This window comes from Corvus brachyrhynchos, unplaced genomic scaffold (genome assembly GCF_000691975.1).
Source record: "Corvus brachyrhynchos isolate BGI_N302 unplaced genomic scaffold, ASM69197v1 scaffold10, whole genome shotgun sequence".
Classification (NCBI taxonomy): Eukaryota; Metazoa; Chordata; class Aves; order Passeriformes; family Corvidae; genus Corvus; species Corvus brachyrhynchos.
In genome coordinates, this window is record NW_008236180.1 from 6,918,714 (window position 1) to 6,941,466 (window position 22,753).

The 22,753-nt window shown below is 43.9% G+C and overlaps 1 protein-coding gene across 1 annotated transcript in view; it reads right to left on the minus strand.

Annotated features, from left to right (window-relative positions):
- Positions 1–50: 50 nt before the first annotated feature.
- PHACTR3 (phosphatase and actin regulator 3) overlaps positions 51–22,753 on the minus strand; it is a 73,430-nt gene continuing 50,727 nt past the window's right edge. The window contains exons 9-13 of the mRNA XM_008634844.2: positions 8,855–8,910; positions 5,141–5,202; positions 4,144–4,284; positions 2,813–2,889; positions 51–1,317 (exon numbers count right to left, since the gene is read on the minus strand). Coding sequence (XP_008633066.1) covers positions 1,302–1,317; positions 2,813–2,889; positions 4,144–4,284; positions 5,141–5,202; positions 8,855–8,910 — 352 coding nt within the window. The 3' untranslated portion in view covers positions 51–1,301. The remainder of the gene's footprint in view (positions 1,318–2,812; positions 2,890–4,143; positions 4,285–5,140; positions 5,203–8,854; positions 8,911–22,753) is intronic.

The window sequence follows — 22,753 nt, forward strand, 5'->3', positions numbered from 1 at the left end:
TGGGGACTGTTCCCACCTCACAGCAATTCAGTAGTAGTCTATACAGACACTTTGACAGACTGCATTTTATTATTTTCACACTTCATGGAGATCATCCCAATGAAGCTACAAGACCGAGAATGCCTTTTTCAAGTTTTTAACATTGAATGACTCCCTAGAATGGTAGCACTTCAGAGTCTTGCAGAGAAATGTTTGTCTTGTGAGTGAATTCACCATTTTGTTCTGACTGATCAGGTGTGGTTAACAGCTATCAATGTATTATTCTTCTCCTCACAAGTTTTTTCTTTTTTTTAGTAGTACTGAATAAATCCTCAGGTGCTTCTCCATGTCAGGCATTATTAAAATGTCTGGCTTTACATTTTTCTCAACGAGTTCTATTTGCTTTGTAATTAGCATTTAGTAACTTTTTTCTTCTTACTGTCAAGAAAGCATTAAAACCATTTGTTTGCTAAACATCAAAGTACATTGTTACATTTCTGCCTCTGGTTATCCAATTTAGTACTTTTGAGTAACAGTGAACCAAACTGTCATTCTTTAGAGGGTCAGAGCCTCAACTGGTGCACAGTGACAACCAGGTTATTCTATTCCACAAGATGGAAAACCTTAATTGAGATCATCCTTTTGCAGACTCTGTGTGGATGAAGAAGTCAAATGGTTTGGTGCATAATAATTATAATCTCTTCAACTATCCCTGGGAAAAAAAGAGCTTTAGGAAACATGTTCATTTCCTGCAATAAGTAGTCATTTAATTAAAGAACAAAAGTAACAGGAATCAAAAATGCTTGCAGCTGTGATTCTGTTAGACAGTATATAAAAAAGAATGAAATTATAATACATTAAATTAGTTTTTAGAACATGAACTTAGGTGTTTTACAAACTAACTGTGGTAAGTTCAAAATTTCTTGTCAACATAATACTGGATGACAGAGCGTCATGTCCGTTTATGTCATAGGCCTTGGAATGGTAAAGCCTGTACATGCACAACATCTCCTTTTCCAAGGCAGGCTGCAAACCAGTTCCAGACAGGTGGGAAAGGAGAGGAGGAGGCTCTTCCAAGTAGCTTCACTTCAGTCTTTTTCAGCAGCTTGTCCCACTCCACAGGCCAGCACTCTTCTGCCTCCAGAGCTCGGGGCTGGCGTCCTGTCCCCAAGTGCTGCAGAGGCTTCAGCTGCAGAGTCCTTCTGTCACATCAACATCCAGGGAGCCTGTGCTGAACCTCAGGGAAAGACTCCAGTATTCCCTGATGTGTGTTCAGCAGCAATATCAAAAAGTAAAGACAGATTCTTCTCAGAAGAAAATTTCTATGGCCTGTGAAATCTAGGAGAAAAGGGAGACATTTTTCAAACCACTTCGCAATAGAATTCAATTATTTTGGGGAGTTTATGTTAGATTAATAAAATTTTAAAAGCCCACAAAAGTATTCATTCTGTTTAAAGGTACAGTAACAGTACTGAAGAATATTAGCAACCCTTAATTTTCCCCAGCACATTCCCACCCCTGTGCCATGACTGCAGTGCAGCTGCCGTCCTCAGGGCCCAGTGTACCTCGTTTACATTTATTTGGAAATGCAGTTGCAAGTACAGGTCTTCAGTTGATTGGGGTTTTTTCCGTGTAGTAAATGAAGCCACAGTTTGTCATTGGTAGCAATAGTCTTTACTGTGCAGTGCTCTTGGCTTTATTTAAGAGTTAAACAATGTCAAAATGCTTCATAAAGTATGAGGAGATACAATCGATAGTCTTGTGAGTCTGGAATAGATTTTTCTCTGTAGGCTTGGTTTTTTAGCTGAGATCTGTAATTAAAGCCCCAATCATTTGTAATGCCTTAGCACTAATTGTAAATTGTAAGCCTGTTTACTCCTCATATCCTGAACAAATTTCAAAATCTCTCATTATCATCTACTCAAACTCCCCAGGTAGCTTCAGTTAGGGAATGTATAACTCACTTTCAGACTGAAACTGCAGCCATCCCCTCTTCCCTTCCCATGTTTCATTCCATCAATGCAGTGATGCTGCTTTGCCCTTAATAAGGCCTTTTTGCAAGTATCAGTGCCTGTGGAATCAGCCTCTCATTTTTTCTCCACTTTAAGAAAGGAATTGAATGTTTTTATGTGTGTTTAAACCCTGTCACCAGTGCTGGCACATGGAGCAAGCACTGCCCTGACCAGGTTCACAGTGGCCTGATCACACGGAGAGTGACAACAATCTAAACCTGTTCTCTCTCCTGACCTCCTCCGTGCAGTTAAGTGTCATTAAGTTACCTGGGGCTTGCTCCTTCCAATAGCAACTGGGCTGACAGGGAATACTGAAATCCCCAGGCTGAATCCTTTAGAACAAATCCAATTAGAACAAAGGCATTACCCCTGGGCGCTGGGCGTGGCCTGTTATGGTCCGTGCAGTTTTGTATTTCTTAGCAGGGAAGTTCCAGTGTTTATGATAAGGCTGCAGACTCAAGTACATTTAATTCAGAGCTCTTTATACAGCGTATTAAGCTGTTCTACTTTAAAAAATCATATTATTTTTTGTGTTATATGCTTTATTTTTTTGTCCTATCTTTGAATCTGTGGTGCAAGGGATGCTGACTGAGGGATGCCCTGGAGAATGTCTGCAAACTTCTTGGTATATGCTAATAAAAGCCCCCCAAAAAATCAGAAAATTGGGTTCTCTTCAGGAAGAGAAATGCTTCAATTTTCTTTTAATATTAAGCTCCCTTTGCATATTCTCCCACATCCAACACGTAAGAATAAAATCTACAGGTGCAGGACTCAAGCAGAGTTTTTAGCAGGCAGTGGAAATAAATAGCTGGAAAACTGACCTTGTCAAATGTTTGCTCGATGCATGGACCTCCATTTCATTACTTTTGTATTCATTCAGCTCTTTCCGAATTGCTGCCTAGGAATTGAAAAGAGACAAACATGAACAAATAATTTTGTGTTTGTGAGCACTGCAAAATGCCAGACCTGCAGAGCAGAACAGTTTTCTGGGGTAGGAGAAGCAGGTATTGGGTATAGCAGAGCACTCCGTGCTGGTAGGAATGCTGAATATTAGGGCTATATGGATTGGTGACACAATACTTCTCATTAGTTATTGATTGCTGACAGGGTCACTGCTGTCTAGAAGCAATTCTGACAGAATAACACCTCAGGGCTGGTTGTCTCACATTTAATAAGATTCCAGTTAAAATTTATTAAAGATAAGAGAAGTTGCCAAGAAATTGATCCGTTTTTCAGTCACAAATGTGAAGGTCCAGCTCTGCCCCTGACTTCCTGATGTGTGCCACCAGTGTGTGCAGTTGAACTGTCACTTTCTCTTGGCTTATAAACCTGCCTTGTTAATTGAAACATGAACACTGGAACAGTAAAACCAGGAAAAGTCTGATTTTAATAAAAGTACGTACAAGGAAAATATAAAATCATTATTCCATTGATTACTATGGAATAGCTTATTAACCATTTTAGAGAGCTGGGGAGAACAACTACTGGAGTAGAAATGCTCTGTTCCTTTTCTATGAGTCCTCTAAAGCCATTTGTCACTTACTGAGGAGACACTGGGATGGAAACCAAAGTGTTTGATCTCCACATGCCAGCACAAAGCCATGTTAACAGTCCTGTGTTTGCCATTTTGCCAGTAATTGTCTCAGCATCCTGCTCCTTCTGCTTCCTGCAGCCCTGAAACTTCCCAACTGGCTGGAATCACGGTGACCTATTCTTACTACTCAAGCATCTAAGTGTGATACTTAAATTGGGATGTAAATCAGCTAAATGGCAGGTATGAGATGGGACAAAATGAGTGTTTCTGCTCGGGAGAATGTGGGTCCAGTGACTCCTTGAGCATTCACAGGAAAAACAGGAGAGGAAACTTCCAGTCTGAGAAAAAAGGTTAAAACTCTATTGGCTGGAAATGGTTTTGAGTTGGAGCCCAAAAGATTGTATCCACCTTTTTGGGTGGGGGGTAAAAGCCTTTACAGTACTAAATAGGCATTTTTATAAATAGCATTTTTTATTACATTGATGTGATTTCAGCATAAAAAATAATGGTAAAATTTACAGATATTAAATGTTCCAGAGATTAAATGTCTGTTCAGAATGTGAGGTATCATTACAGACAAAGCAAGGAGAAAGCAGAAATCTGTGGTTCTGTCAGTACCTTGTCTGCTGCTGACAGTCGTGTCCATGGTTTGTCCGCTCTCCTGTCGTAGTCCTGTGCTTTTGCCACTTCCACATAATCACTGAATCGAATCAGGATCTTTCTGTCTCTCAGTTCATCAACTGTAGGTCTCTGGTTAAGCTGTATTCAGAAGTTTTGTGAAATAAAACCAGGGTTAATAACAAACGTATCAGTAAAAAATGCAACATTTGCTGCTTTTCATCTTGGTTCAGTGTGCATTTACACATATGGAAAACCACCCAACCCTTGGAAACTCCAGGGAAATATTCAATCATTTGGAGGACTGCTAGGAGAGTAATAATGCTTTCAATAGAGTTATGGGCTACAGCACAGTGCCTTTATAATGGACAAAAGAAAGCATTTCAACCCAGATCCTGATAAAATACATTTTCAAAATGAAAAGTAATCATGATGGATTTTTTATGATCTCTGGATGATTCTGGATGCTGTAGGATGTTCCACTACAGGCAGAGGCAGATTGTCTGTGTGACATTCTCAGCACTAGACCCATTTTAAGAATTTTAGTCTGGCTTTAACAAGTTATCAGCAGATTTGGTCTGTAATTCCATTAGGGTTTTCTAGGAACAGAACAACAAGATCTCGTTCTAATTCCGAGAATATTTTAAATGCAAAAAGAAATGTACTATGGGAGCAGACCTGGTGCTCAGCAGGGAGCCAGCTCTGCTACAAAGAATGAAAAAGTCCTTTCCTAGCAATAGAGCTGACTGATAGGCAGTGTGCAAACAAATGCCCATTTTCTGCCCAAGTTTACATGTATATATTCTACTATATCTCATCTGGCTGAGATAAGGTGGGTATGTCTATAATTCATATTACCAGACACTACTATCAGACACTGCTGAGGAGGATGCATATTAAGGGAGGTTCTGTATAATAACAACCTCTATGGCTGGTTGATATTATAGTAATTTTAGTAAATTTCTAAAAGCTAATAGCAGGTATTGCAAGGTTTTACCTTTCTTGTCAGTCTCTGCTTGATTTCCCTTCTCTCTTCCTGTTCCGTTTGATCATTTCGTTCTGCGGAGAATATAAAAAAAAAAATGACTTTCCTCATGAGGAAGTTTGGTGTTTTCTTGACTTCCAGGCAATAATGAGCACAGCAAAAGGAGCTGCTTGTAGTTGTGTGTTTTGGTAATTCAGAGCATCTCTGGTGTGTGTTGGAGCACGGAATCACCTCTCTGTGAGGACACTGTGCTGGTGCCAATGTCAGCTCTGCCTGCGCTCTCTAAAACTCCACAGAGATTTAATGAAACAACAGCAGCCACACCAACACTCCACTCAGAGAAACTTTAGAAGGAAAATCAAAACACTCCACAGTTGATTAATCATCCTTTTTTACTCTCCATATTGCTGGAGCCATTCATGCTGTCAGATGCTGAGGAGCCTCACTGCAGCAGCTCCAGGGAGAGCCCGTTGTGCCCTCTGTCCCGTTTTCTCGGGCTGCATCACTCGCTGGCTCTGACCTGCACCTTGGCTTTCCCTGACATGAGACCCCGTTCCCCTCCCAGGGCTTCCTTTGCAGAGTTCTGCTCTGAGCTCAGCCCCTTGTCTTTGTGTGTTGTGTCTATTAACATTCAAGCCGTGACGACTCCTACACACTGGCTCTAAAAATAGACCCGAGTGCTGTAACGCTGTGTGAAATAGATCCCCTGCCTTAGGAAACGAGTTAATGGCGTTTCTATTTCCAGTACTATCTGTTACTAAATTTGGGCGTGAGCCCATGACCTGAACAAAGCTGCAGAGCCAGAGAAAAAGGTTTAACCATTCTGGGATTCTCTGGGTACTGCCGTGAGGTTTATTACACCACTTGCATTAGATATTTCCAGTGTTAAAGGACACATGTGATTTCTACTATGCCTCCAAAACCCACTAGCACTGCAGATGGATTTCCAAGATGATATTTTTAACAATGAAGCATTTTTCTCCCTTATTTTTGCTCCCACTATGCAGTCTCATTTCAGATGACACTGAAATGCAATCATATCTATTTAAAATAACAAAGTAGTAGCTCCACCTGGCTATGGTAGAAATGTAAATCAAATTAATTTAAAATGTGCTGCATTACAGTTCAGTGGCAAGGCACAAAATGTAAAGAGAACAGGTCAGCTAAAATTAGTGCTGTGTCAGGGATGAGCAGCTATTTCAGTCTGCAATGTGGAAAAGGAGAACAGGTTTTGAAAAGTAGAGGGTATTCTTAGATGTAGAGATAGCTGCAAGAACTTATTCAGCTTTAATTCACCCCTTTTGGAGTAGATAATCCTATTCTGTATTTTTTTTTTAATTAAAATTGATAATTTTCTGTAGCATAGTGCCTTTATAAGGTGTGATATGATATGCAGTGAGAGAACTGCCCAGAGAAGCTGTGGCTGCCCCATCCCTGGAACCCTTCAAAGCAGGTTGGATGGGGCTTGGAGCAACCTGGGATAGTGGAAAGTGCCCCTGCCCATGGCAGAGGGGAGAACAAGATGATCTTTAAGGTCCATTCCAACCCAAACCATTCTGGGATTCTATGATTCTAATTCCCAAAGAAAAGCCAAAAATACATATTTCTGATCAGAAAATACTTTTTCAAATATACTGTGTAGTGACTTATTTCTATTCACTTGGGTTCAGTGCTTATTTCCACCTCGAAGAAATAAAAGAAATGGTTCTTTTACCAAAAAAACCAACCCTGAGAACTGCTATGAAATGCTGGTGAGGGATTCTAGAACTCAGGCATTATTATTCAGACAACCCAGAGAGGCTTTTCCCATCACCATCATTCTGCCCACACAAGATCCATTCATTCCTGAGGGCTGGTTTTGTAAATCTCAGCAGAGATGCTCCCAGTTCTGAGGGGGGCTGTGCAGTGCTGGAACTAATTCTGTGCTCTGCCAGTTCCTCAGGGAGCTCTCAGCTCTGCGTGACACTAAGGCAATTCCTTGGGTTCAGAATGAAGCAGGGATTGTACAGTGGCGTTCAAGAGATGCCTTCTTGGCTGGGAGTTCAGCTTTCTGTCGAGTACAGCAAGGCCACATCTGACACCTGGGCTGTGATTTGAGTTCATTTGCTTTTCATGTTTGGTGGGAAGCCAGCAGTGTTTCTATGGTTAAAGGACTTGGAAGATCAAGAAAATTTTAAGAAAGTGCTGGCTTTAAGTTTGCTTTTTAAGTATTACTTTTATCTCAGAAACAACTCCCTAAAGGAAATAAGAAATCACTTTTTGAAATCTTGCTGAGATTTGCTTTAAAGTAACAGTAGTTGTACTTTGCAATATGCTTCTCTTTTTACCAGAGTTGTACAAATGTGAATTCTGAGTCCATAAAAGAACTTCTGTCAGCAGTACCACTTATGAACATCAAAGATGTTGGGAAATGCACAACTTAAAACTGCACAAACCCTTACAACACCTGGAGGAGTTTGTGGAGATTTCACTGAAGGGCTTTTATACTGCTACAGCTTTACAGGATACTCAGCTTTTTATATAATGGCAGAGGTAAATAAAATGGAAGTGGTTCTGATCCCAGCTGAACCTGTATAAAGCCTGAGCAACTCAACAGAAGTCAATAAATTTGCTCCATGCTGGGAGCTCTTTAAATGAGATACAAATCTAGACCAGTATGTTTAGCTGGTATTCAGGAACTATCTTTAATTCTGCTTTATCTTCTTTCTGCTTTATCTCTCTCTAAGCTCATTATATGAATGTATTCAAACTTTTTTAGTATTAAAACCAGTCAGTTTAACCCAGATTAAGGATGTAACCAACACACTTCAAAAAAGTAAACATAAAGGAACAGATTTTGTCAGTGGAGATCAGCTTTTCCTTAGCCAGGAAAAAATCCCAAAGACAGATTTTCAGAGGTCTTGGTTACTGACTCTTGAAAATCTGGTCCCATGTATTTCAGGATCTTGGGTTACTGTTTCTTCCTGCCTCTCATGGTAGATGACAGGTGAAGTTTGGCCAAGCGCACCCACTCATGTTGCAAGGAGGGTTTCCTTTTCCTCCTCAAGCTGTGCACATGCTAAATACAGCTCATTTTACGGTGTGTGATCTGTGCATTGGAACAGCATGGAAAATACTGCTAAATATATGTTGCCTGTGGAATCCTTTTGTATTGAAACTCAGATGAAATCCCAAATAACTTCAATGGCAAGAGCATAAGGCTTTTCCCTAGGAACTGCTAAGAAAGTTCGAATACATTAAATTAGGTAATGCAATGTAGATAACTTTTTTCCTAGTGAATTACAATCACATGATTAAATATAAATTAAACAGTGTAGGCAGCACTGCTTGTGTGACAGATTTCTGTGGCTTTATGTTTTGTGCTTGCTAAATGTGGAAACTACAGTTCACATCATTCCAGGTTTTGTCTTTCCACACTAAATAGACTAAATAGCAGATGGATCCCCCTTTTGAGATCCATAGTGGAGACAATTTCAAAGCTCTCTCTCACCTTTCCCTAATTCAGCAGTTTTAAGGAAAGGGATAATGTTCATCACTTGCTTGATCCCTTGGAAACATTTAGGAAAAGAGTTGCAAGTTTTGCCTTGTGAATTTGAGAGGTGCTGAGAACACCTTTGTTCTATTTGTCTATTTAATTTGTCTATTTAAAAATAATACATTCTGGAAATGCAATCACTGATTTCAAGAAACACATATAAAATACTTAAGGAAAAAAGAAATACTCACGTTTCAGTATATTCCTTCTTTCTAGCTCCTCAACAGCGGGTCTTTGGCTGAGTCGCCTGCGGAAAAACACCAAAATCACATTTTGCACCATGCCTGTTCTTTGGAAAGTCTGCAGTATTCTGACTTCTGGTTGGTGTTTTCCTCAGGAGGGGACTACAAAATCTCTCTCCAGGACTCGTGAAGAAGAACAAAGAAAAGAATCCTGGCAGAGAATTCTTTCTTATATTATTTTTCCCAAATGTCAGTAATGCAGGTAAAAGTTCTCCTCTAGTTTGCTCTGCCGTCAGTGAAATGCTTCCTCAGAATGTGCATCCTTTTCATCTCACTTTCCAGACAGTCAGTTGGAACCAGCACTCTCCAGAGGTAAAATTCACTCTCAAGGTGGTTATCAAAGGAGTTTCACAGCGATCTTCTGTCTCTATCACTGCCTTTACCTTTTAATCACACGTAGCAGCACATTTCCTTTTCTCTACTAACACCATCCTGACAAAATGCAGACTGGCCAGAAATAAAGCTTTCCCGACTCCTCATCTACCAGCCCGATCCCCCAGCTCTGCTCCTGCCTGCTGAATGCAATTCGTGTGCTGCTCACAGCCTCGCGCTGTCTGAACAGAGCGTCTTGGTTCCACCTCCCCTTTTCAGTAGTGCTGCCTCAGGACTGAGTCTTCAAATCATATGATCGGTGCCACAGCGATTTTATTCCGCATACTAAATGAGACTCCCCCACGAGGCACTGTGATATCTGCAGAGGATCTCAGGTAATAGGAGCCCTCCCCTAGGCAGGCACACACACACACACAGAGGCTGCATTTGCTGGCTTTCATGTAATAATCCAGCCAGCAGATCGGAAAGAGTTTCCGATGCTTCCTGGCCTGCGTTCTGGCAACGCTAAGGATTCTCATCGTCTGCTCTCAGCAGATGTTTCCAAGACGGAGATGAAGTTACAGAGACAAAGAAACATTCAGAGCAGGGACCACACTGCAAACTGCTGCAGTTATTCCTCTACTGGGTATAGGGAATAAATGAATAATTATAAAGTCATGCTGTAACAGGATCTACATTTTATCACATATACAGCAGATGGAAAAATGAAGTAATTGTTAACACACTGCAAAAGAACCAGTAAAAGCACCTGATTCCAATTTCTCCTTGTTTTGTAAGCCTTACCCAATATACCTTCAAAATCAACTCTGTGGTCATGTGCTATCAGACCAACAACTCCTTACCCTTTTTTAATTAAACTCTCTGGAAAAACTCTCATCTTCGGCCACAGGAAGACACCACAACTACTGCACTGAATTCACACCGACAGAAAACTTGGATTAGATGAGCTCTTGTGTAGAAACACCTACAGCCTAACTCTCACTCTTTCTGCCTAACACTTTGTATCACCTAAGGCTTTTCTCCTGACCTTCGGCTTCTCGTTGGGTAATAAGCTGGATACTCCAGCAGTGGAAGTTGCAATAATCCCAACTGAAACAGGAATGATGCTGAAACTAAAGGCTTTACACATGTATTTCTGATTCCTGTTACCCTTGGACTCCTCCCTCCTCGCTCATTTCCCTGTATGTCTCAGAAATTACACAGCTCTGGCTAGGTTTTGTTTGAAACAGATTGAAGTGTGTTTTATAATATAAATCAGGGAAGAATGACTTACTCCAAGAGCTCATCTGCAAATGAAAGGTCCACCTGACCTGCTGCTCATATGCCTCTCTCTCAGCCATTCGTAATTACAGCCCTGCCATTTGAGATTGATAGATTCTTCCAAATCTGTACATTAGATTTCAGAGGCCCCTTTTAAACAGGGGGATTAAAAGCCTAACAGAATGAGTAAAGCACTATGCAAATGCAAATGTATACGAATTTTCTGCGATGCTGTGTGAATGCCCTGTATTTATATATCATATGTATGATGGTTGATTATTTAAACCCTGTTTCCCTTTTGGCTTTGATAAATTCATGGTAAGTGCCCTTTTTCTGCGCACACCCTCAGCTTTACCCCCAACAGAAGGAAAGGTGCAGACACACAGAGAGCTATGTGCACATGAGAGCATTGCAGGGTTTTTTCCTGAGTTTTTCAAAGACACAGACCACACTTCCAAACTTTGTTTCAGAGTCACAAAACTAGACATGGACTTTGGTTAAAAATAAAATTCTAACAGGGTTTCAGGAAGGTGGGGATAGAGTGAAAACACCAAGTACAGCCAGAGTCACGATCAAATGAGAAGTGGTAAAAACCTCTGACATTGTTGCTATCAAGGTCCAGGGACATTTTGGGTCCATTTGTTATTTCTGTTGTTCAGGAGAAGCTTCTCTGTGACCAGAAACAACTTTCGCTTCCTTTCTGAGCTGCTGTGGGGTGGCTGGGCTTGGGGAGCTGCTGAAGGCAAAGGGCTCCAGACGCCCTGACAGTGACTGGGGCACAGGGGCTGCAGCACGGCCTGGGGCCACACGGCTCTGCTGAGCTGGGCCGGGGTCACTTGGGGCTCCAGAGACCCCTTCTGCAGGACTTTGCCGCGTGTAAAGTGAATCCACTGCCTTGTCTGATCGCCCCTCACAGCAAGACACACGTGGCTGCAGCAGGTGCTCCCTGTGGGACAGAGCCCACCCTGCCTGAGGTGCTCTGGGGGAGGGTGAGGGCACCTCAGCCCCACACCGGGGCCTGCAGCCCCAGCCGCACCTTCAGTCGCCGCCTGCAGCTGGACCCAGAGCGAGATAAGGACGGGCATCTTTCTGAGGGCTCCTGGCAGGGCAGGGGCTCAGCAAGTGCAGGGAAAGCCACAGGTCACCCCTGCCAAAGGGCACATCCCTCCTGAAGGAGCTTTAATGTAAGAATCATTTCAGATGAGTTTGTGCCTCTGCTTGGGTGAGCCGTTCTCTGGCTGCTGCAGGCTCCGAGCAACAAGTGCTCTGCTTTGGATATTTATTTCATGTTTTCCCTGAAGCTGATACATATGAAATCCTGCCTCAAAAACACACCCTGTGTGCTGAGCTCAGTGAGTTTCCTCAGAAGGGACTGTCCATCCCTGCAGAGAGCCAGTGCTGCGGCCTCGGGAATGCTGCCTCACCTCAGGGACAGCTGGCCTGGGGAAATGGCCCCCAGCTCCCCTCATGCCATGGCTGGGCAGCACAGCCCTGAACAGGGGGTGGAGAGACTCAGCAGCCAGAGAGGGGATGCTCAAATCTCGTGTTTAAAGGAAACAAACTCCAGCTGAATAACAATTATCAGCAGACTGCAGCGCAGGGAAGCCAGTGTGTGATTCTGGAGAATAAAAACAGGCTCTTGCCATGAAGGAGCCTTTGTGAAGGCTAAAACCTGACCCCTCAGTGACTATGGATGGTCTCCACAGGCTTTGCACAGAGAGAATTTTGTATGAGGCAGGTGCAAATGACTGTGAATCGGAGTCCTGGCTCATTTCCTGTGTATCCAGTGAAGTCCCTGCACCTGAGTGAGGGTGGTTTTATGGCTTACCCTGGGCTAGTGTGGCTGCTGTGCTGTTCAGCAGCTCTGGAGGTGCCATTTGAAGGTCTGAGGTGGACAGGAGGCTCCAGCACTGCTGCAACACAGTGTGGTCATGGCTGGGTGAGTCCTGTGCTTTCCATTTCCGTTCTTTTATCACTTAGGGTCTCAGAGCCCCATGTGGATTCACCTCAGCAAGGTGACTGTGAGCTCCACAGGGAGCACTCACGTAGTCCACCACTTCTGTTACGTAACAGCAATGATTTCCTTTCAGCCAATTTCGATATCTATTTCTTGCTTCTGGGAAAAACAGCCAATTAATGCTGTTGTGTTCTTGGGTGTTATGAAAACCTAGGTTTGGGTATTTTTGTATTGCCTGGTGAGGTAGGAGTGCTCCCTCTGAGCACCTCTGTCGGGTCAGTTCTTTTTGGGAAGGTCTTGAACCTTTCTTGAAAATGCTTAAGTAACTTGCAGGCAGGTCCTACCTCTGTCCAGATTGCCCCAGAGTGTCACTGGAATTGCCATGGTCTCACGTGAAGAGTACTCAGTCTGGGAATTTGCTTCCCTGTTAAACCAAGGGATGCCAAGAGCAGCAGTAGTGGAGCTGAACTGGCAGCACCTCAGAGGTGACTGCAGCTGCCTCAGGGAAACCAAGCACAACTGGAGGCACCAATGGCACTTCCCTGTAAGTGATGTCTCGATACAGTTCAGAGATGCTTCAAGTTTGGATAGATGCCAACATCTTCTCACAATACTAAAGCAGTCACCATAAGTGTATGGGGGTAAAAGGGGACAGGCACACAACACTTCATGTGCAGCTATTTCTCATGTTCAGAAAAATTGCAAAGGTTTTATGTTACTGTTGTTCTGTGCAAAGTGGGCATAAACTTTCAAGCAGCAGGTGTTCTTCAGTTGTTTGAAGCTTGGGGAGTGTTCTGGGTGTATTTTCAGTGTTTTCTCCAGTAATTTGGGCTCAGAAAGAGAAATCAGAGAGATAATAATATGTATATTATTACATATAGAAGCCAAAGACTTTGTTTACTCCTGTGCTCTCCCAGTGTTACTCCTGTGGGTGAGAGGAGCAGGTCATTGCAGGTTCGTGCAGTCACCTGTGGCTCTCCTCAGAACACCCTGCAGGTATAGCCAGGTGTTCTTGGTCTCAAAGCACCCCAGGTGCCCAGTTTGCACATGGCCTCGAGGTATTTGTTTTCCCCATGCAATGTGCACATGGGAATCCTCTGACGTCTGTGAGCGCTCCCTTGGCTCTCAGAGGGGCAGGGGATCTGTGGTGCCTGGCTTTTCCCCTTGGTGAACGTGTGTGGTGCGTAATTGCAGCAAAACAGGCTGCCCTGTGCCATCAGAGCCCTGCTACGATCATGCTGGACACCAGCACAAGTACAGATGTGGATTTGGAGTGTGGGGAAAGCCACAAATGGCTCGTCCCCTCCGGAGCAAGATCACATGTTTGTGAGCTCAGGGGCTCGCACATGTGCCTCTGACTGCTGATCAGGAGATCAATATTTTCTTCACACTGCCCGATTGTCTCCTTCACACTGAAGGGAATGATGTCTTGGGGCCGCTGTTACACAAGGAGTGATCATACTGGACAGTCACAGGTGACTGAGGGCTCAGCAGTTGGAGGATCTGTGTGTCACCAGGACCCAGGGGCTGCTGTCAGATGGGCAATGCATCGATGTGTGCTGTGAGCAGGAGGTGCTGCCAAGTTATCTGCCCTCTCAATTACCCTCAGCAGCATCTCCTTTGTTCCTTGTGGGAGCTGCACCCCAGCAAAGCCACAGTAAGCTCAGGGCTTGCAGGTGTGGGCACAGAAAGCTGATGAGAGGCCAATGTGGAGCAAGCACAGCCCTCTGTGTGCATATGGGGCTGTGCCGGCTTTCCACACTTCAGACAGTCCTTCCTTTCTGGGCAGTCTCTCCTTCCTTTCTCTCCTCTTATTAGTCTGTATTAGTCTCACCTGCCTGGCAGATTCAAGCAGAATCCAGTGAAAACCAGCTCAGGTTTGTGTGGCTCCTTATCTGTCCCCAGAATATGTTCCTGTTCCCCAAATATATTTTTTTCGTAGAATCTGTTGCACGGTATCTGTATGTATGATTTCCACAAAACTAAATTTCTTTCAGATTTGTAGCTGAAGCCAAAAGTTATACTTTGGAATCCTGTTGCTGGCCTTAGTAAGATCCATGTGATTCTGATGATCTCCTCCAAAGGGAGGAGTGAACTGGGTAGACTTGGACACGTGCATGTGCCTGTGGACCCTGGACTGACAAGTGAGCAATCAATCCAGCCATCAGTAAATGAGCTGTAGCCAGCAGCAATTGCATTGATTGTCCCTCATGTCAGGTGGTTTTGCAGATGAGTCGGGAAGGGAGGTGGTGGGAAAGATCCCTCTCACAGCCCAGGCAAAGGGAGGAGGAATGGGAGTGCCCTGGTTTTGCTTCTCATAAAGCTGCTTGTGTCTGCTACCCATCAGGAGGCAGAGGCTCTGCCTCTTAAATTGGCATCTCTATTGCCAGAACACCATGTTCAATTCAACAAGAAGTTTATTTTCATCCTTCCTATAAGTAGCTGTGAAGAGAGTATGTGCCAGGGCTTTGAGTCACCCACGCACTGCACTGTGCCTGCCTGCAATGTACAATTATGGGTAGTAGTAAATCTGTGGTGGGAGGGACTTCTCTTTTACTGTCTGCTCAAAATTAGAAGGCAGACACTGAGACACAAACATGTTTTTTACCCCAAGGTAATTCTGGATCATGTAAAAAGTGGGAACTGATGTGCCAGCATTTCCCATAACAGGAAAATCACAGAATCAGGATAGTTTGAGTTGGAAAGAGCCTTTAAAGGCATCTTGTCCAATGTCCCTGCAATGAACAGGGACATCTTCAAGTAGATCAGGTTGTTCAGAGCCTCATCCAACCTGACACTGAATGTTTCCAGGAATGGGACATTCCCCCACCTCTCTGAGTAACCTGTTGCAGTGTTTTACCACCCACACTGTAAAAATCTTCCTGCTCTTATCTACTCTAACCTGACCTTCCTTCAGTTTAAAACCATTCCCCTTGACCTATCACTATCTGCCCATGTATCTGCCTCTTTTTTTTATAACCCTCTTTAAGTCCTGGAAGGCCACAGTATTATCTCCTTAGAAGCTTCTTGTCCCCAGGCTGAACAACCTCAACTCTCTCAGCCTCTCTCTCCATAGCAGAGGTTCTCCAGCCCTTGGAACATCCAAGAGTATCATCCTAAGAGCAGCTGCTGACCTCTGAGGGTAGGGAGCTCAGAATGGTGTGAAAAGGGTGAGCTGGTTCGGTAAATGCTGCAAGTTGCATTCTTTAGAATCGCCTGATATTTGTCTCTGTGCCATCATAAACTATTTTTTGCATCCAAATAAGAAAGCTGCAGATAAACACAGAGGCTATAAGTGTTGCCTTAATTACATGTGTTATTTATTTGTTTGGCCTTTAGTTCTGTCTGGATTTTCAAAGCTGCCAATCAGCATGAGTTCAGTTAATTATGTTGCCACTCATCTACCAGGCAATTACAGTTGTCCATCATTATCATTTCTGTGATAGGAGCCCTGCAAAGAGTTCAGATTTCAGCTGAAATAGAAACCACACACTTGCCCAGCATGACTCTTGTATCATAACCCACTGTCCCTGAAGGACCTACCCTGTGACAGGTTTGTTACTGCACAGGGCTGTAAGCACTGTGTGGGCTGAAACAACACAGAGCCAGGATCTAATTGTGTGAGAGGATTCAGGTGGAGAAAGCTTGAGGGTAATCACTGTTTTCACCACCTGTGAAAGCCCTGCTGCATTTGACCTTTGGGTGCCTGGTTTTCCCAAGGTGTGCACAGGGAAGGCCAGGCACAGCTGGGAGCAGATCAGGACCCAGTTCAAGACCTGCTGCAAAGCTCACTGCAGATGCTGAGCATCCTTCCACCACCTTCAGGAGGCTTTTGCTTTCATACCTCTCTCCACACTCAGATAAAGACTCTTGGAGGATGGTGTTGCCCATTGTGGGACCAACATAACAGAACAGCTTTAATTTTCAACTGAGTTATTGGTCAATATGCAAGAGCTAACATGCTGACACGGGATTTAAATGTACTAACTGCTTATTTCAGAACAGCAGCTTTCTCCTCTCCCTTCCACCTGCTTCCCCACTCTGTGGTTTAACAGAGCTGGTGGCTATTAGATCTGTCCTGTTTGTAATAGAATTACAATATTTAGTCATTAGGGTGACAAAAGTACAACTGGTTGTTCAGCCAAAGACATGTTCCCTGTCTGTAGTTTGATGCAGTGTCAGCGTGAGCAGCACTGTTCTCATGAACAGCAGCTTGTTCTCGCTTCTGCTTTGCCTTGCAGCTGGGCAAAGAGCTGGTTTGGGGAATACTTTCAAACTAAAAATAGCTCAGCGAGGCAAAGTGCTGAAAGAACACACTCTTCAAATAACAGTGAGTTGTGCATCCCAGTGCACCTCCTCTGCTGAAGGTTGAGGAGAGCTTCAGGCTGGGTATAAAATGGGTGTTGGAGGGTCTTCCAGCAGAAACCATGTGCTGGGTATGACCTGGTCACACTGTGCACGTCACTGAAAATGGTTGTAAAGTAATCATTTTCAATTCTACCATTACAATTTCATTGTAAAGCAATAGGTTTTCTTTTTTTTTTTTTTTTCCTTTTTTTTCCTCTGAAATAGGAGTAAAACTCTGGAGCCCTGTGTTCCCACAGAATGAAAAAGCTAAAAGCAGTGCTACACATCTCAGATTTGGGCAAATCGAGAACATTGTGGGTTTGATGCTTCAGGACAGGCAAACAAAAGCAATCATATAAATCCCAGGGTTTTAGTTCTATCCCATTATGTGTTTATTACCATGACATCATTTTAAATAAAGACATCTGCTGCTGCTGAAATGATACTAAAATCAGCTCTGATAGCAACTGCATGAGCAGCAGCAGGAGGGAGTCTGCAATAACCAGCAGACAGTGGTGGGTACTGCCACTGACCTGGGACTTTCTTGTCCTAGTGACAGCTGCATAGTCCTGGGTGCTTACTGGGTACAAAAATAGATAAGCACTAGATACAAAAAAAAAGACAAGAAAAGAAAAAAGCTAATCTTGAACCTCACTGTATGAACCATCCCTAATACAATGTTTGTGCCTGTTCTCCTCCAGGGAGGCTGAGGCTGGCTTGTCGGCCACCTTTGTGCCCTGTATGAAATGAAGTGTCTGTAGGCTCGTGACTCAATTTCCTGGGCAGCCAGGAGAGCAATTTCAGCTGTGGCAGTCAGAGAGAACAGGGACAGGATGACAGAGACATGTCAGTTTGGACTGCAGCACTAGTTCTGTTTCAGAGCACATTAAATAAGAGATATTGTCCGTGGATGGAAATGTCCCAGAATGCCCTGGACTCAGCTGGGATGCTCAGGGCTGCATTAAGACCCTGCAGTACCATGCACTTAATCCATAAACAGTTGCCCCTACAACAGATGCCACTGCAATGTGCAACTGTGGGATTTGGGTCACTGGAAGAAACCACAGCTGGATTTGCAGAGAGCAGACAAAGTATTGGTGTGCGTGGGCTGTCAGCTGTGTGTCAGTTCTCCTCCTCCCCCTCACCTGCTGCAAAACAATTTGACAATGGCCCTTCTTGCCATGGGTGTGAGCTGCTGGAATTCCCCATGCAGTGTGAGTTCTGGAGAACATCCTTCCCTGCCACCTGGAGTTGTATACCAGGAACACTTTGGCAATCTGCAAAGTCTGTGGGGTGACAAATAAACCTCTGCAAGGTGTCTTTGCCCTCTGCAAGAACAGAGAGGATTTACCCCAGAGCTGTGAGCCTCCTGACCCAGTAGCTCCAAGCAGGAGTGGACATGCTGTGGCACTTAGCAAACTCCTTGTAATGTCAGGCTTAATGCCAAGGAGCAGCTTTCTTAATTACAGAAGTAAATCAAGGAAAATGCAGCACTCTCCAAGTACTTTGTGTAATCCCTGGAGGAAAAACCTAAATGACAGCAATTTCTGAAGTTGCAAATGCTGCTGGGATGGCCAGCCCCTGCTGGGACCGTGTGTGTGGCTGCACACCTGCTCCCAGCCTGCAGGAATCTCTCTGGGAATGCTCCCCCTGGCAAGGCAAGTACTTTCTAGTTCTCGCCTGTCACTCACCCACACAGCATCTCCAAAAGGATGGGATATCCCTGCCTTCAGACAGCATTTCACCATCTGCTGTACGATTTTCTGTTTCTCTCATGCACACTATTGTTGGCCCAGCATTTTCCAGGACAGAGTTAGACCAACAGCTTGGCCTCCCACTGTCACTAACCTTGGCTGGCCAGAGCCACACAGCCTTTGCCCACAGCAGGCTCCGAATCCTGCTTTTTACTGCACTCCCATCTATTTTTTCCAAGTTTCTCTTGAGGTTCATCTGTTGATTTTTGAATACAGAGTGTTCCTGCTCTCAGTGCAGAGTGAAATGAGAAATTCTGTTGATAGCTCAAAGATGTGGCCCAAACAGTCTGTAGGGGTTCGAGTCCCCTGGTCTCAATAAGCATCAGTTTTGTAGTTCTTTCAGCAGCAGCTCTCACAATGCTCTGCAAAGCTGTTCTATATGGTTATCTCTGTTGTACAGAACAGGAGAATGTGGCAAACTGTCTTGTCTGAAAAACCAGATTTGCAGCCCCTCTGGGAATTTATTCACTTCCCTCTGCAAATGGTATTTCAGTAATTCTGTTTTTCTTTGTTTTTAAATTGGACTGGGTGAGGAGTATGACTTGTCACTCGATGCCACAAAGTGTGATACTGAGCACTGCTGACAGGCTAACTTACAGGAAAATACAGGCAGGATTTGAATTTTAAAACGTCATCCTCATATTCTGTCTGCTTTCTGGAACCCTCCTTAACTTTGTTTAGGATCCTATGTTTAGTTTTGGTCACGTAAATCCAAACAGAATTTGCTGGCAAATACAGCAGAATATTCTGAACTTCTGAAATCCAGGTTCCTCAATTGAATAAAATGTAAGAATTCAATTATGTAACATTAACTTTGGATGTTACAACTGTGATTTGTTGTGGTACAACATGCACTGTCTCTCACTAACAAAGCTCAAGGCTGCCACACAAAACCTTTGTGAGTGTTCTTGGGAAAGGATCCCATTGTGCCACCTCTGTGATTGTCCTTGAAGTTGTCTCCTGCCTGAGGAGGGACTGCTGGGTTGGGGAAGGCCAGGCAGAGCTGTGGAAGCTGGCAGTGACTCCTCAGAGCTCAAACAGGCCTTGGCTCTGTGCACATGCCCTCCCTCAGATGCTGATTTTCCTGGGGTCTGCAGCTGATGCACAGCAAGTCACAGCACTGGAGTGCTGGTCCTCTGCTCTACCAAAACTCCCTGCTAACCCTGAGCCTCCTGCTCCCATCCCCCTTGCAGACCTAAGCTTGGCATTTCCACACACATCATTCCCTGTCACCTTTTTCCTTTATGGTGTAAACAGGCTGAAAAAGGGATTTCTGTAAACTTAACTGCACAACGCCCATAAATATAACTTCCTTTACCACATTAGTCCTGGTTTGTTTAACCTCTTCTTGAGAAGGAGGATTTTTCCCCAGATGGGTGGTATTTGGAAGTGCTGCAGCCACTCCCAGTGATGATTATAACAAGGCTGCAGTGTAGCCTGGCCAGAATATGGCTTTTGCAGACACCCTTGAATTAGCCCCATCTCTGTGCAACAGGCCAGCTGCTTTCTGCAGAGACTGCTGACAGGGCCTGGCTTTAATTTTTTTTTTTTAACATAATTTCTGAGAAACTAATGAAGTATTAATTCATTCAGAATTTAATTTGCTTAATGAATATGATCATCTCAAGAAAATGACACTGGTGCTTCATCTGTGAGCCACGCAGTCCTGGTTTTGAGAGGTTTTTCTTCCACAGTCAGGCACTCGGGTTTTATTCTGCTCTTTGGCTCTGGCCCAAGTAGTATTCTATATAGCTTTAAGAAAACAAAATAACTGACACATCTTTGCAGAACAATGGACTAACTAGATTGAAGTATCTGTTTCTAAAGTGCTTTAAGACTCAGATTTTGCCAACTAGCTGGTTCTTGTTTCCCAGTTGCCTTGATACCCTCTGTATAAGGGGACTTCCACATGAAGTGGAATCTCCAAAGGTCCATTTCTTCTTAATTTCACTGGATAAAAACATGAGCATGGATTGATAAAACTGGGAGTCCTTATTTTTGTTTGCTTGTTTGCTTTCTGGTGTGTTACATGTGAGAGCTAAAGGAAAAGATGGAAAATAAGAGTGCTTTTTTCAGGGGAAAAAAACACTCTCCAGAGTCTGGGGAGGTCAAGGAAGTGTGCTGGCCACTTGGATGAGTTCATTATCCTGAAAAACAGATACTGAAGGAAACTTGCAGTGCTCTGGTTGACTCAAGTAGCTCCCAAGACCTGATTATACAGCTGCAGCTTGTCAGAAGGGCACTGGCAATGCAATCAAAGAGACTTAGCTAGAGCCATGTTTTAATAATTGATACAATTGCACATCATCTTTTGAGCAGTGGTTGAGGAAAATCAGTGACCTTCTGTTCTGACCTGTTTTCTCTCCTTCCCCCACTTCCTATTTTCTAAGTATTTATTTCTTTCATTTTTCTCCCCCCTCACCTTCTCTGAAGTTATTTCAAAAAGATATTGTGCTAGACGGACCCAGTTTGTTTTATTTGAAAGCAGCAAGCCCAAGCCTCCAATTCCTGGAGGAACTGAGATCCTGAATGAACCAGGCTACGGAAGTTGTGCTCAGAGCTGCGGGAGGAGGGAGCTGTAGTAACTCTCAATGTGGTGAACCAGGAACTGCAGGGTATGAATTACAGTTTCCTTGGAACACATGTACTGAGACACAGTTTTCTTGGAAGAGAGCCCAAAAATATGATCAAGTTCTTCATGGGAAGGTGCAGGTGATTCATCTGAGAACCCTCCCCATAAACCAGGGATAACACAGTGCTCTGCCCCCAGGGACAGGGTGTGCAGCTGTGGCTCTGCACAGGAAGGAGGTTCTTTTTCTCCAAACTAAGCCACATTTCAGATTTTGTGGGAGAAGTACCCATTTAGGTATTCTGCAGGCAATTCACTGCAACAGTCACGGGGACATTTATATCCAGTCTGCATAAAAATTTGCTTAGGTTTAAAAGGCAAGTGGGGGGAGAACCAACACAGCACCAAAACTTCCTCCCTCTCTTTTGTTCTGAAATGCTTTCAAGTGGCACATCTGAGATGGATGTGTTAAAAAACATGCAGCCAAACCCCATTCTGGCTGAGACTGTGCTTATACAGTTCATAGCCTTTCAGATACACACTGTCCATCCCATCTGGCTTCTGTTCCAGCTAAGTGAAGTAAGTGCTTGGCTTTAAGTGCAGAAAACACTTTTCCTGAAATCATTAACAGATCTAACCCAAAAAAATCTAATCCTAAATCATCTCAGTGACACAGTGACCATGCCTATACAGAGTGAGGGCTGGCACTGTGCATACCTGAATCCCTCCCTGCCCAACCCTTGGGTTATCAGGAGCTCACAACTGTTACAGCCCCTTGTTCTGGTCAGGTTTTCATCCCTCAACAGCACAAATCACTGTGACAACCAGAGCAGCTTTACTTTGGTCTCTATCGATTAAGATCTGCAAATTAAATTAAAGCAATTTCTTTGTGTAATTACTTGTGCTGCACGCCCACATCAGCTCAAGGACCTGAATCAGAATCCAGTGTAAGGTGAAGCATTACAGAATATTACTGGCATTTCATGCATTTCCACTTTGGTTTATGACTGCTTGTCTCACCACAGGGGTAGAGCCCAGATCTTCAGGCATGTGGAGGTGCCCAGTTTCTGGGAAGGGATCTGAGCTGAGCATGTGCTCCTGTTTGTGGGCGGGTTGGCAGGGCAAAACAAGTGCACTGTTTTCTTCCCCAAAAGGCTTTTTTCTTATTCAATTACACTTGCTTTAGCAGTTTTCCTGTAAGTTTACTTATGTAATTATGCTCCTCTGTGATACTTTACAGCTTTCTGCACTCTGATTTTTTTATTCTAGTTTCACTTGTGCCACTTACGCCAGATCTATTTGAGGAATTGACTCTGTGTCCCAGAAAAGGCCCTGTATATTCCTATCTGTGTTTCCACCTGCTGCTCTGCTCTTCCCTTGCCTGCTGTGCTCTGACCTGCCGCCCTTGCCTTCACTGTGCTGTGCAAAACAGGTTTGATTAGGAATTCCCAGCACTGGAGTCAGGGAAGTAAAACAGAGCAGTGCAAGGAGATAGTGTCTTCCCAGAAGACAATCTTTAATCAGCTGTGCCCTGGGAATTTGGAACTTTATTCTGTCCCCTGGCAGAATTTACTGCCTCTGCAGTGACACTGCCTCATGTTTGTTTGCACAAAAACCCCAATTTTCAG